General features: G+C 41.3%; 1 protein-coding gene across 3 annotated transcripts in view; it reads right to left on the reverse strand.

The window, feature by feature from the left end:
* Positions 1–772: 772 nt before the first annotated feature.
* Positions 773–15386, reverse strand: part of ankrd44 (ankyrin repeat domain 44) — a 33993-nt gene continuing 19379 nt past the window's right edge. Inside the window, exons 12-28 of one of the 3 annotated variants that reach the window (XM_044366780.1) lie at positions 14375–14438; positions 13829–13897; positions 12283–12423; positions 11742–11807; positions 10857–10968; positions 10408–10479; positions 9249–9450; positions 8600–8687; positions 8350–8467; positions 7155–7377; positions 6899–6986; positions 6183–6266; positions 5904–6049; positions 5677–5759; positions 4977–5059; positions 4567–4658; positions 773–3754 (exon numbers count right to left, since the gene is read on the reverse strand). In XM_044366780.1, coding sequence (XP_044222715.1) covers positions 3495–3754; positions 4567–4658; positions 4977–5059; positions 5677–5759; positions 5904–6049; positions 6183–6266; positions 6899–6986; positions 7155–7377; positions 8350–8467; positions 8600–8687; positions 9249–9450; positions 10408–10479; positions 10857–10968; positions 11742–11807; positions 12283–12423; positions 13829–13897; positions 14375–14438 — 1991 coding nt within the window. In that variant the 3' untranslated portion in view covers positions 773–3494. Of the gene's footprint in view, positions 3755–4566; positions 4659–4976; positions 5060–5676; positions 5760–5903; positions 6050–6182; positions 6267–6898; positions 6987–7154; positions 7378–8349; positions 8468–8599; positions 8688–9248; positions 9451–10407; positions 10480–10856; positions 10969–11741; positions 11808–12282; positions 12424–13828; positions 13898–14374; positions 14484–15386 lie in introns of all 3 variants that reach the window. The other 2 variants (XM_044366779.1, XM_044366781.1) reach the window with 2 other exon arrangements.

Here is a 15386-nt window from a genome sequence, read left to right on the forward strand (position 1 = left end):
GGAAAAACCAGAGTTTCAATTCAACAACAATTTTGATAACTCATTTATCAAGCTAAATATTTGCTGCTAACTTCTCTAATGTGAATGAGTAATGAGATTTTGCTGCTTCTTATTACATTCTGTTTTTTTGTTGTGTTGTTTTGTTGGTCAAACATAACAAGCAATATTATAATATATATATATATATATATATATATATATATATATAATGATTATTATGTATTATATCATTATTAAAACATCACCTCGGTTTCTGGTAAATTGTGATGGCCATTTTCTAACATTTTACAGACTAATGCCAAAAATAATTGATGGATCCATCAATAATGACAATAATTGCAGTTAATTGCAGTGATACTGGAGCCTATTAAAACTGCATAGTTTAAATTACAATTGAAATGATGACAATACGTTTACTGTTTTTTGGTGTAGTTTCATTTGGAAAACAAATATCCAGAATAATTTAACTTTAAACCAGCCATGTGATGAGTTTCCTCTCTTAGTTTCAGAGGTATCATTGGGATTTTTTCCCCCTCGCCTCTTATTTTCCTCAGTTTGTTGGCTGTTTACAGACTGTGAGTAATAATGACTAAATTGATTTACACACAAGCAAAAGCAGTTAAAGTTGGAAAATCCTCCTCATCAGATTCAGCAGCAAGAATGTGTATTTTCAAAGACATAGATTATGCTGTGGATAATGAAATGAAGCGCATACATGTCTTATGATTCACTGGAAAGAAAAAAAAAAAAAACCACACACAGCTCCACACAGTAACTTCAAACAGATTTTTATAATTGTACAATTATAAAATAAAACAAAAGGGTAGCTGACAAACAGCCCTCAGCATGTCGTACTGCATCAGGAACTGGTATGAAAATCATCAGACACGTGACGATAGCGATTGTCAGGACTGGTGAAGCTCATGTTCTGGTAGAAGAAGAATAATACTGGCAGACAGATTCAGTCTCTCAGCAGACTTACAGCTCAGGGACAGCAGAGGCAGGAAAAAACTGTGCTTGTTAACAATATGTGTGCTTATCAGGCATTAGAGTCGTCTCCATTCCAATCTTCAATTATTATTATTATTTCAATTTAAAATAAATTCATTAATATACACCTTTTAGTCCATTCTGAAAGCTAAACTGAGGAAAAAAAAAAAACATGTTCTTATTCATCCTTTCTTGTTTCGAGCAGAGATATCACTCAAAGTCTTCTGTGATGGAGACTTTTTTTCATACAAAGATTTACGTCCACATTATATACAAAAGCAATTTCATATCAGTACCTAAAGTAACACACTCTTACACCCACACACACACACACACACACACACACGCGCGCAACAAACTTAAAGGATCAGTCCGGTGATGTTCTAGATTTTGGTCTTTTTTCATTGACAATAACAAAAATATAGAATATCACCGGCCTTTGAGGAGAGAAAACAGTGGAGTGAGACACCATTTCACTGAAAACACAATGGTCCCTCATGCAGAGCAAACCCCGCTAAAACTTTGTCATTCGATGTAACATAACCTCTCACGTTATGTGTCACATTACGCTCGACATGTTAAAGAATCAGCTCACCCAAATTACAAAAAAATATCTGGTTTCTAGTGAATTCTAGCTGTTTATCTGCCAGTTTATCAGCTCAAAGTTCATTATCTCCCTTGGAAACAACAATTGACAAAACAGCAACACTTCAAGGTCCATTTAATAGCTGTGGAAAAAAAATTACAATAAAATGTGTTTGTGATTTAGGTGATCTGATCCTTTAAATGATACGAATATTTTTAATCTACTAACACAGGCTATGTTATAAAAGGAAACAAAAAATTAATAGACATCAAGGCACTGGACACGTTTGAGACAATGGCACATAGCTGGTAGGTAGACGAACAGAGGGGGGAAGGAGCGGAAAGTGGTCAAGGCCCTGTGTCATTTTACATTTAAGTGCTGGCAGTATTTGTACCATCGTGTAAAAGATCGAAAATATCACAATGAACTGAGACCTAAAAGAGCTTTTCATCGTTTTTAGTTTTTATGGAAAATCTGGGCTTGCGGGATAAGAAATTCCGAGCTGCGCAGGAGGGGAAAGGTGTTCTTTTTACGGTAGAAACTTTTTAACAAGTGGCCATTGGCTACCCTGCTCTACAAAGTGCAACCATGCACTACAGGTAAGGATCGACATGGAGTCAAAACAGTGCAGGAGGCCGTTGTAGACCACAGGATAAAATGCAAAAAATCTACACAAACCCTGTGTCCATCAGTGTGTTGTAGCATCCTTCGTGGGCAGTATTTCAACATCATATGATGGCTGGAAACTTCACAGTTCAGCCACAGCTCAAAACCAAACAGAGAAATTAAAATTTGTGCTTTCGTTGTTAAATGAACAGTTAACAGCAAGCTCTTTGTACCGGTTAATGTGACCCTTCAGTACCAACCCCGTCTCCTAGAAATTACTGTTAGATTCTCATTTGTTCAGCCGAATACGTTTATTTGCTAAGCCACGCCTACTTTTGAGTTATCCAATCAACTGCGCCGCTCACACATTCAGTTACATGCTGAATTACATCAAATTATGATGGGCACTAACTTCCACTTCACTGTGATGTTAAGGTGGTTTTAGTATTTATTAAAAAAATTTTTAAAAAGTTAAACACATCCTGCTCACATCAATGTTGATTTTTAAAATATTAAACCACAATCTTTCACTAACTGCTTTCTGTTAACCGTGCTGTAGTTCCTATGAGAAGATATCATGGAAAACAAATGAAATATATTGTCAGTCAACATTTTTACGTTAAGTAGGACATTAACATAATTTCTAGGAGACCGGGTTGTTGAAACATGTTAATTATTAATGTGTGAAAGTCCAATATTTGGTACAACAAGCCAAAATAATAAAAAAAAAAGATTAAAATTACACTTAACTTTCTTAATGGTCTACTTCATTTTGTACAAACAGTTAAAAATGGCTTCTTTTTTTTTTTTTTTTTTAAGACAGACAAGTCTCAGAGGCGAGTTGCTGTGCCATGCAGAGACTGAGTACCGAGGTCGGTTTGGATTTAAGCACCCGTGAGTAGAAAGAACGAACCATGGTGTAAAGATAACACAAGCATGCAGGCCCAAACCATCGTTGGCCTGGATCAAATTCTTCAACCGCAGTTTCAGGGAGCAACTTATTGGGCTGCAGTAGTCAGTCCAGGGCAGTGCAGCTGCTCCAATCACTGTTTTTGGAAAAGGGCACTAAGAAAAAGCGCTGCAGGGTCTCCAGCTTGGTGTCAGCGGAGTGATTCTGTACACGTTCCCCACATGAAGAGCAGAAGATACAAACACTGCAAACATCCACGCTGGGTCTCAACCAAGTCTCTACCCTCCTCCCTCGAGGGTTTACGGACTAAAAAAAAAACACTGCATCGTTCCACCGGGGGAGAAACTAAAAAGTTCAGGTGCGCACGTCGAGGTAGGAGGGTAGAGAGTCGGTTCGCAGGGGTCAGAAGGTTTCCGAGTCCTCGGAGTCGTTCTCGGTGGTTCCCTCGCTGGAGGGTCCGGAGGGGTTCCTGGGGCTGCGTGGCCCCCGAGGGCCGGACCCTGGGCCTTTAACCCCTTTGTGGGGCAGCTGCCTCAGCAGGGAGCCTGGGGAGGGAGCCCCGGAGCTGCAAGGGGAGCAGAAAGGCATCATGGTAGCCAGAATGAGAGCCAGGCAGTCAGCCACCTCTCTGCTAGGAGCGCAAGCCAGAGCAGGGGTCAGACCTGAGGTAGAGAGACAGAGAGAAAGAGGGAGAGAGAGAGAGAGAGAGAGAGAGAGGAGGGGAAGGGACGGGACAGAAGCAAAAGGGAGGAAAGAGGAGGAGAGCGAGACGTAGACATGGAGGAAGCGGGGAAGGCGAAGCAGAAGACAAAGGAGGGATGGAGCAGCATTCCATTAGTGTTCAGCCAGCTGACACGGTATGCAAACAGAGACATTGGGGGGGGGTACACAGAGCTCACAGGGACAACCACAGCTGAAACACATCGCTACACAACAAATACATTCAATAACTTCTGTATTGACACATGGCAGGCAAACAAGAAGCTTGTATACAGTTTAAACCAGGGTTCCCACTGTCGCCTGAGGTGAAACTCCACGTCTTCATGACTTTTTTTTATAATTTAGTCATGAAAAGAAATCATACAGAGCGCATCCATGACCTGAAAATGTTATTCCCTCCAGGTCCACTGAGAACACCTTTAAAAAGGGATAAACAGAATCAGCTTCTAATGTGATGACTCAGCAAACCATAAAGTGTCCAATGATATTCCCCAGTCTGCCAAGAGAAATAAATCTCTGACTTCCCTCGTGTGGAATATTCCTTTCTGAACTCTACGATCAGCGGGAACCCTGTTAAAAGATGAATCCAACTGCAGCAACACACGCAAAATCACATTATAACGATCTATTAGTAAAGTAGAGTTCATGCTGGAACTCAGAGAAAAAACATTCATGCCGACCGCGACATAGCATGCAGATAAGAGCCTCCATAGATCAGATCAGACCAGATCAGACCAGACCAGGTTCGTCCTACCGTTCTCATCCACCGTCTGAACGTTGGCTCCTCGGGACAGCAGCTCCTGGACCGCCTGCTTCAGACCGCTACGAGCTGCCAGGTGGAGAGGACTGACAGACGCACAGAGACACCAGCTTTATAAAAGTAATGTCAAAAAATATCATCATAACATATTGTATCTCTCCTCTTCTACCTGCTCTAAATCCCCCCCCCCCCCCCCCAATATCATACACCCTTAGATAAATAATTTGTCCCGACAACTCAAATTTGTCAATGTTAACTATTATTATTGAATCATGTACTTTGTATAGAGAGATAACAGTGTTAAGAGGGAAAATATATGATTATACATTCTTTACACGGATCAAATTACATTTATGTGTTTGGACAATTTTTCTTGTCTGTGGACAGAGATTTCAGATACTAACGTTTGCAGCGCTGCGTTTGTTGCATTTATGAGCACCGAGTCAGGCAGCTTCTCCAGGATCAACAACGCACAGTCTTCTTTTCCCTGTGAGAAGAAGACATCAGGTTACAGTCAAGTTCTACCAGCTCAGATAAACGATCCCAGGCGCCACATAAAGTCCTGAGCCCACGTTCAGCAAAGTTCTGGAAACTACACTTCGAAATGCTCGAAAGAATCAATTTAGGAGTGAAAATGTTCTTTGCTGAAAGTACAGTAATCACATGATTAATCACATCCAGGCTCGGAGAGAGGAAGAGCCAATCAAAAACAACTATTTCACCTCTGTTTGCCCCGTTGTTCTTTCTTTTTAAAAATGTGTTTTCTCTCTGTGTGAAATTCTTGAAAAGCTTTCAGAATTTAGTTTTTGTTTTTTTTAAATCGAATTTGTGTCATCTTGACATTTCCACCTTTACAACACATTAACAACACGTAGCCTGCAACCATTACTGTAATAGACGTCCGCAGTTTGATTCCAGCACTGGACCTTTGTTGCATGTCACCTCCTCATCTCTCTCTCCCCTTCGTTTCTTGTCTACTCTCTACTGTCGCCATGATAAAGGCTTCAAAATGCCCCCAAACACACTAAACACGACCCCAACTGAAAGCTCCAAAACTTGAAGTCCCTCTGAGCAGATGTGTGAAGCCCCCTAGAGGACACTTACATTACTGCAAGCTAGATGCAGGGCGGTGTTGCCATCTTTGTCCATCAGACTGAGGTTGGCACCGGCGCTGGTCAACAGCACCTCTGGAGCACAAGACAGAATCAGCATCATGTCAGAACACACACACACACACACACACATCTAGTATGTCTAATTACACCTAGAGCCAAATGTTAAAAAAAACAACAACATAAACACACTAGCAGCCGAGTAAACAATCTACATACCGAGGGCCCCGATCCTGCCCTTGTCAGCCGCCATCATCAGTGCGGTGCGACCTGATTGGTCTACAGCATCAACAGGTGCATCGTGGGAAAGGAGCAGCTGGACACAGTCGACGTGACCCGAGAATGCTGCAGCGTGGAGAGGAGTCCTGCAGGAGGGAGCGAGAGGAGGGAATGAAAACAGAAGATGCAGCAGAGCAGTGACGGTACTGTGGTGTCAATTAACTGTACCTGCACACACACACACACACACACACACACACACACACACACATGTCTCACCTGTCTTTTGCGTCCTTACAGCCAGCGATGTCTGATCCCATCGCCTCCAGCAGAAGAGATGCACAGGGCTCATGGTCATTCACCCTGTTAGTTTAAATATAAACACAGGATTTCACTGACTGATATCAGCTGTCGAAAACGAAGAAAAATGAGGAGCACAAACTTTATTCCTGCTGTTCAATGTCCAGAGGATCACAACATTAGATAATGCTCATTTATTATTGCTAATATATTTATTTTATCTCATCATTTGTCTATTATATGCAGTTTCAATACTAAAACAGGAGGAATACTGGAACATGATTATCAGCTCTTTTGGCATTTTTCTATTTCTCCTACGTTTTTGAAAGCATATTCTGAGCTGATCGCTGTTAAGTGTTTTGTCCTTTGGCAGCAATTTTAAATATGTAGAAACTGTTGCAACAGTTTGTAGTTGATTACCAAACAGAAAATTAATCAGCAGCAATTTCGCAGATCGATTAATCATTTCAATCATTAAACAAAAATCCCAAACAACTGCTGGATCCAGCGTCAGAAATGTGAGCAATCGCAGCTTTTTGTCACCGTTTAGACTTTTAATCCAACAAAACAAACAATGTGAAGATGTAGTAATAGTACTAAAGAGAATAACAGCTGGTAATAAAAATAAACATGACTTGCAGCCCTTTCAAAGAGTGAAAAAACAGTGAGCAGTAATAAAGCTTCATGTGACTTACACAGCACAGTGCAGAGGAGTGAAGGGGTTCCCATCAATACAGCGGCAACCTTTCTGCTCCAGCAGAACCTCCACACACCCCTCATGACCTACAGACACACACATATATAGAGTCAAGTCTAGATTGATCTAAATCACCATCACACTTAATACCAACGCAAGTATCAACACGGTGTTCGATAATAACTTATAAACCAATCAGAAAAAGATAAATCCATAAAACAAGTGATTACCAGTCTACATAAGATAACACTGACCGTAGTAGCAGGCCCAGTGCAGCGGCGTGTACCCGCTCTGGTCTCTGAGGGGGGGCAGGGAGGGCGGCTCGGAGCAGGCGATGCTCAGCAGCTCGCTCAGCCAGGAGGCGTGGCCTCGGGCTGCGGCCAGGTGGATGGCCGTGCGACCCCGCGAGTCGCCGAGCAACACCGAGGCTTCCTGCTCCAACAGACACTGAATACACTCCTCCTGACCACACAGCAGCTGCAGCACAGAGGGTGTGTTTAGATTAGACCAGCAGTACTGCTTCATGTGCATGAACTCGCGACTCGAAACTATGTGATTGATAATCCATTACAGTGAACACTTAGTCATCTAAATGTATCTGTCAAACTGTTTATGTCTTCCATGATGTGTGTAGTGGAATTAATGGAGACTCACTCTCTAGAAAAACAGGAAATTTATTTAAAAGCTTATGAAATGTTTTGAAATATGAGCAGCACTCATGTGAAGTTTCAACAATTTGTAGTTAAGAGGCTAAAAGAAGTACTTGAGAGTACTTTAGATTGGTATTGAGAGTATTGATCGATTATAGTATAAAACATTAAGGACATGTTAATTTACAATTAAGCAGATATTTACAGTTTACAAATGTGTTAAAATTGTGAAATCTACATCACAATAAATTGTGACGATATATATATTAATAACTGATAATTATACAGGAGTCAGATTAATTGGAAATTGTAATTTGAGTAACTTCAGGTTGGTAAGAGGTCCATAATGTCAGTGATTTGATAAATATGGTTTACTGTCCAGCTCAGATGTTCACATCATAAAACATTGGTATTTTCTGTACAGGTTTCCAATAATTATAGACTTTCACTTATTCTGTCTTTTAGTGATGAATTAATAATCTAAATTTCAACATGGAATTGCAGCTTTTAAATTCGGCTTTTTGTTAATCTGTTTATTGATCTGTTTATTTATCATATTCCATCTCACAGTCCTGTTTTCCCTCTTCAGTCTAAAGACAACCTTCAATCCACTGAGCAGTCGCTGTCTTTAAACTACAGTCATCATGAAATGGACACAAATGAGCTGTGAGATAAAATATGATGAGCAGACAGATATTATAGACATGTCAGTAAATGGATATATTTAGCTATAATCCAAATATTAATAAGGTATCATCTAAATTCTAATGTTACAGCAACTTTTTTTTTTAAATCTTACCCCGAGGTGCAGCGCAGTGAGGCCGTGGTTATCGGGCACATTGACGTTGGCTTCCCTCTCCAGCAGCAGCGACACGGCGTCAACGTGACCTCCCGCCACTGCCAGCATCAGAGGAGTCCTGCAGACGACGCGGCGTGAGAGAAAGACAAGACAGGAAGCGTTTAAAGAGGACGAAGCGAAATCAGCAAACACATGGTTAAGGAAACACACAAACAAGAGGTGGGGGGGACACAAAAGAGAAATCACTCACTGTCCCTGAGAGTCAGCAACGTCTACCATGTCTGCACTGTCGGATTCATCCAGCAGGAGGCGCACACACGTCGTATGACCGTTCATCACTGGAGGGAGCGAGAAACAAAGCGACAGGGATGTTTATTAATAGTCAGCTAGATGACACATCAGCTTAGTGGGACTGTTTATTTGAGTTTGGGTTGAGGAAAGAGATATGCCCAAAAGTAAAAACAACATTACACTCCTACGTGATTGCTGAACATCATATTCCAAAACCTTGCTCATTAATATGCTGATATAACCTCCATTCTTCTGGCTTTCCACAAAATTTTGGGACCTAGTTGCAGGGATTTACTCCCGTTCAGCCATTAGTGAGATCAGGCGCTAATATTACAGGTGTCAGCGGCCCGGTTCATCCCAAAGGTGTCAGCTGGGGTTGAGGTCAGGGCTCTGTGCAGGCAGGTCCGAGCTCTTCCGAACCAAACTGGGAAAACCCATTTATATACAAACCCGGCTTTGTCCGCATACTTTTGTCCATATAGTGTAAAACAGCTGCTACAATCCAGATTTAAATGTAATCAAAGTACCAGACACATGTTGTGACAGAGACACAAAAAGAAAACAACAAAAAACAATTCCATCAAGGTGATATTGAAACTGAAGCCCACCTGCCAGGTGTACGGGTGTGCGTCCGTATTGTGTGTCGGTGCTGCGCGGTGACGCCCCCTGGCTGAGGAGGGTGTGAACGCAGTCAGAGTGGCCTCGGAGGGCAGCCAGGGCCAAGGGGGTCCTCCCTGCCTCGTCCCCCTGGTCCACCTCCCTCTCCCCCTGCAGCAGCACCTCCAGGGCCTGAGCGTGGCCGTGGTACGCCTGCAGAGACAGACGCTCACAAATCAGCCACAGATGCACACAATCGCACATATATTGTATAACATTGCATCAGCATGTTATAGGTAATAAAAGCTTGATTAGCTGATTAATTTGCACACAAATAAGGAAGCACAGCAATTAAATTAGAGTCTTATTGTCATAGTTTTAGCCGTTGTTTTTATCAGCTTTGATGACGTTGTACAGATCTACAGTACATTGCTACCAATCAGACAGCATGGCGATCTGATCAAGCCAACAGTTTAGCCAGATTACTTAAATCTTATTCTGAGGTGAAACCAAAAATGAGTGGACCTGAAATGACTTTAACCATCCCTCATAACACAGAAAAACTGTGCACACACTATGGCAAGCACAGTAGGTCAAAGCTAAACCAGGTATTTGGTCCATAAACTCTGATGGATGTTTACAACAGACAGCCTTTATTTTCTCTTTCAAATACAAGTTATATTAAAACCTGTCTGATCGTCTGATTGTTTGTGTTTTTGCTCCATCTGACTTCTTTTAAGAGATGTTACAAGGTTCCCAGATCTCAGCTATCAGCTTAGTGAGTAAAATGTTATATCTAATTAATTGTGTTCCTGAGACAATACACAATACACAATAGAGAGGAGCTCAATATTACCTGAATACTTTTTAGTGAAATATGTCTGTAGCACAGAGTTAGAAAGCTGATTCATAATGTTGTCACTTATTTTCTGATCAGATTTAAAGCTGAATTACTACTACGTTATTTAGTCAAGGTTCCTGTACTACTGATCTGCTTAGACAACGTTTAACTTTGACAAATATAAATATGCTTTACATTTAACAAAAGAAGCCAGAGTAAGGTACTGAAAGAAGTATTGTTTTGGTTTGGGTACAAATGATAGTAGTATCAAACAATAAATTTCATGAAGACATCATGCTGTCTTTTGTGTGTGTGTGTGTGAGACTCACAGCGAGGTGCAGGGGGCTCCTGGCGTTCAGGGATTCGGGGTCGTCTTGGTGACTGTCGTCTCTGTCCAGCAGCTGCAGGTCACAATGACACACATCAGCACATTTCCTTCCAAAACCAACACCAAGCCTGCAGTCAGTTTACTTACCGACAGTCGACCCGTATACTGTATCAAACTCAAATGGCACTAGTTTTGCTTTGAAAAACTTCGACGAATCAGAGCCAACAATGAAACAAGAGACACCAGAAACCTGGAATGTCGTTGCGTGGTGTGCAGTGAAAATATGATCAGGCAACAGATGGAGAAAACGCCTGGAGTCACTATCCAACAATATAACTGTTTCCTCCACATAGCCTCAGAATATCACAGACCTCAGCATGTGGTGAGTGTATGTATGTATGTGTGTGTGTGTGTGTGTGTGTGTGTGTGTTTGTGAGTGTGTAAACTGACCAGTTCCAGACAGTGCCTGTGTCCGTAGGCAGCAGCGTAGTGGACAGGACTGTAGCCCTGTTTGTCTTTCAGTGAGGCCGTCGCTCCACTCTGCAGCAAGAACTCCAAACATCTGGAAAACAACACAACACCTCACTTGTCACTTAAGATGGCAACTCACTCAACGCCACTAGTGAGCACTGAACGAGATCAGGATTTCAAGGTATGATTGTTGAGAACTCAATGCAGACTGAAACCAAACGTGTCACATATTAGGCAGAAGAGTGTGTGTGGCTGTTAACGGGCTGGTTGATTTCTGGAAGTGCATGCAAAAGTTATCCAAACAGAAGACAGAGTTTGTGTATATATGTGTTTTTGTCCATTTCCTGTCTTTACACTGAGTGTTAACTGTTATCTGAAATCCCTCTGTGGCCGTCTCACCACCAAACCACAATTTATTTAAATTTCTTTTTGCAGCTGTGAGTAGTTTTTTGCACTGCATAGTGTATAGTAACAGCGAACTCAAAGATCCAGGATTTTGATAAGTTCGTTTGTTTCTCAAGTGAAAAGTTATTTCATTATTTAAAAAAAAAACAACCTCCCAATCAATTTTAAAAAGGTTTGGAGTCCCATTAACAAAAAAACCTACTCCAGTTGCTCAGATAGTTTTTCGTTTATTTTATTGATTCATTTTAGTTAGTTATTCTTTAACTTTTATTATGATTATGAAATCAGCATTATATGAATTATTGTAAAGGAGGCTAATTTAATTTCTCTTTAAAAATAAATAAGACCAAGTCAGTACACATAATGTCTCGACTACACTTCATTTTGTCACCATTGTGTGAACACAATACACACTCAACTTTTCTTAGAATGAGTATGTGTGTATTAGTGTGGACTCACAGTGCCGCCTCTTTCTCTCTCTCCGCCTGAACTCCTTCACTCTCTGACTCCAGAGCCACACGACGCCTGTGGAGGGGTGAAAGCAGGAGGTAGGATGACATACAAGAGGATAAAAACATGATCACACTCAAACAACAGCCTCTTTCATGTGGTGGTACCTACTAATGCCAACAAGTAAGTGGATAACTACTGTATGTTCTGTGCACTGCGTCGTCAACTGTGGGGCTGCCAGTCCTGGAGGCTGTGCATAACTACCACCAGCGCTACCTCAGTATCACCTCCCGTTACCATGGAAACAGAGAGGTGTGGACCATCAGGTTTCTAAATCCAGTAACAGTAGACAGCTACCCTGCTTTTCAGTTTAACACCAGGGAAACGGTGTGAGGAGGAGCAGTCTCTAGATTTCCACTTCCTCTCCTCATCAGACGGTGAATAATGTGAGAGGATCTGAAGGATTCTTATTTCAACTTTTCCTCTCATACAGTTTAGAAACAACAAATGAGAAGGACTGGAGGAGCCTGTGCGTTTCCTGGTTTCTCACCTCCTGTCCAAGTCTGAGGCGGCAGCATAGTGCAGGGCGGAGCGCCCCCACTGGTCAGTGGCGTTGATGGCGGTGCCACAAGCCACCAGAGTCTCCAGACACTGATAGTGGCGGCTGGCGGCCGCATAGTGGAGGGGAGTCCTGGGAAATAACAAAGACAGAGAGAGAGCAAGTCAAGCAAACAGATCACACAACACCTGTAGTGTATATGAGGATTTACATGGCCTAAAGTATGTGGACAGCCGAAAAAAGGTTTGTATCAAGTCAGGAACACTTTGGAACAGTTTTTGCTCATTGTAATCATTTCTGTACATACTGCCCAATGAGATGTTCCTTCCTAATGTGTTTTTTCAATGGAAGTGATGGGTGTCAAAATCCACAGTCCTCATTCTGTGCAAAAATGCATTCAAATGTTTATCTGAAGTTATGAGGTTTCAACACTCTGAGTTAGAAAAATCAAGCTGTTGCTGTCTTTTTATTACAAAATTCCTACTTTGTTTCCATAGTCAGTTCTCCTGCTGAGTGGCGGTGGAGGCATAGAAACACAAAGAGTGAATTTAGTATTGAAAACATTGCAACTTTGGAAGATATTAACTTGATTTGTAACACTGACTGCTCGTATTAGCTTCAGATAAATTGGAATGTATTTTAACACAGAACACTGTGCTGTGGATTTTGGCCCCCATCACTTACCATAGAAGTGCATCGGGATGGGATCACTTCATGACCAAAGTTAAAAGCACATTTTTGTCTAAAATATCATTGCATGCTGCCGCAGTAAGGTTTCCCTCACCTAGCAGGCCTAGCCCCAAAACATGTGGACAGAGTTTCCTTGTGCAAATTTTAATGCGATTGTTCTCGAAGGTTTCAGAGAACTGCAGTGAGTCAGAAACAGAATCATCAATGGATTGGTCATATCTGGCCACACTTGATCTATTATTAAGATAATTCACACTAATACCAGTCCAGTCTTATAGCCATATGTACTGACATGCAGAAATGCACGAATCAACAGGTCTGTTGTGGTGCATACCAGCATGTCCAACCTTCCATTGACGCAATGAACGCCTGACTCAAAACAATTAAAGACAAATGGCTCTGACACACACACACACACCCTTAAACAACACTCATACACACACATGAATAAGCAGTGCAATGGCACCCAAGCCAACACTTTAAACCTGGTTCTGCACTGCCTCACTACTGTTAAATCTTTGCAAATGAGTCCCTGGGAATCACAGTTATATTTTAATCTTAAACATTAACACCTGCAATGCATGACAGAAAATTAGGGATATAATTATGTAGCTTTAACCGATTCAAAACCAAGATTTTACAATGATGAGAAAATCAAGTACTTACATTCGAGGAGGTGCAGACAGAGAATGTTTGGCGTTTTTGTTTGATAAATGACTTTTGACAATTCAATCGAACAAAATTGTTGATGAATTTTCTGTCATTTAATCCATTTATCAGCTTGTTGTTTAAACTCCACCTACACAGTTATAAAAGCTGTTCAATGGACAGCCATGTATTCTCTTACCTGCCGCAGTTATCCCTCCTGTTGTGGTCTCCACCGCTACTCAGGAGCAGCTTGACACACTCCACATTACTGCACACAAAGAGCGGAGTGAAATGATCAGAGAGGTGCAATAACTGCAGGAAGACTATTAAAGTACAAATTACAATTTTTCAGTTGGGTTTTAGCTTTAAGCAATAAAAACAACAGATTTTTAACCCTTATTAGACCAAAGAAAAGCACTGAATGTTGGTTATATTCTTTGGTAAAGAGATGATTAAGGATAATTCTTATATTCAAGTTTTGGTCATTGAAGCTATTGGCAGTAACATTGTACTCATCAATTTGTTCCACAAAATAAAGAGGTTTAGATAATCTGGCAAAAACCTGTCTGATCATCTTTCTGTTTGTATTTTTTACCCCACAGTCAGACTTTATTGTTGTGATGTTGCTAAATTCTCAGATCTTTAGAAACTGCCAGAACGACAGAAATAAGAGTTGAGTTGTGATAAACAGGCAATTAACTTCTTTTTAAGAGATGTCTATCACGTCATGAATGGTGGACCTCACCCTCCGGCAGCAGCAGCGTGCAGGCAGGTCCTCCCCAGGCTGTCAGGAGTGTCTATCTGGAAGCCTGCAGACAGGACCGAGTCGTTACACATTATGCTAAACCTCCGACCTGACGAGGGCAGCGCAGGGAGACGGGAGGGAGGCCAGACAACACACAGCGGCAGTCATCACAGAGAGAGAGAGACAGACAGACAGACAGACAGACAGACAGACAGGCAGAGGAGGAGGAGCAGGAGAGAAAGACAGGTGTTAGTGTGACAGGTGAGGGGGGGGAACAGAGAAGGTTAGGTAGGAGTGCATGATGCTGGCCATGCATACACAGGAAAACACATCAGCAGCTGTAAGCTACATGTTACAAACAGAGAGAAAGACGTTCAAACAGTCTGAGAGACCAACACTGGGAAGAATCTGATAAAATGCAGCAAAAAAAGTGAATATTCATCATGTTCACGTAAGACATTGAGGGCTTGTGGCTTTGACATTGTAGTAACTATTGAAATAATTGGCCTTTTTTCAGTGTAGGAACTTTTTCAGGAACCCTGGCACCTTTTTAGGAACTCAGGAACTTAACCTGCAAAGACAGAGTGTGCCATTTCACATCATTTGATGAGTGTAATTTTTATTAATACTAATAATAATACTAATATCAATGTTGTCATGATATTAATGTGTCAGTGACCTATTTAGATTCTGACTACATAAAGCAGCAACAGGTATGACTGAAAGCAAGAGCTGTAGTACTCAAGATTGGTCTTGAGATGTATTTTTTCTATTACTTGTGCTTGTTGTCTTGGTGTCAGCCATCAGTCTGACCTAAATAAGTCTTTGAAGTGAAATGTTGCTTTCAAGTTTCCCATAGAGATGCAAAATTCTTTAAAAACACTTATTTAACTTACAAGTGCAAGTAATGACTCTTTTCTATAGCGTTTCTGTGCTGCGTGATGTAAATTATATCAGTTGACACACTATGAACGACAGTAAAACAACAGTATGAATAATATTGAATGGACAC

Source organism: Thunnus albacares, chromosome 11 (assembly GCF_914725855.1).
Source record: "Thunnus albacares chromosome 11, fThuAlb1.1, whole genome shotgun sequence".
Taxonomy (NCBI): domain Eukaryota; kingdom Metazoa; phylum Chordata; class Actinopteri; order Scombriformes; family Scombridae; genus Thunnus; species Thunnus albacares.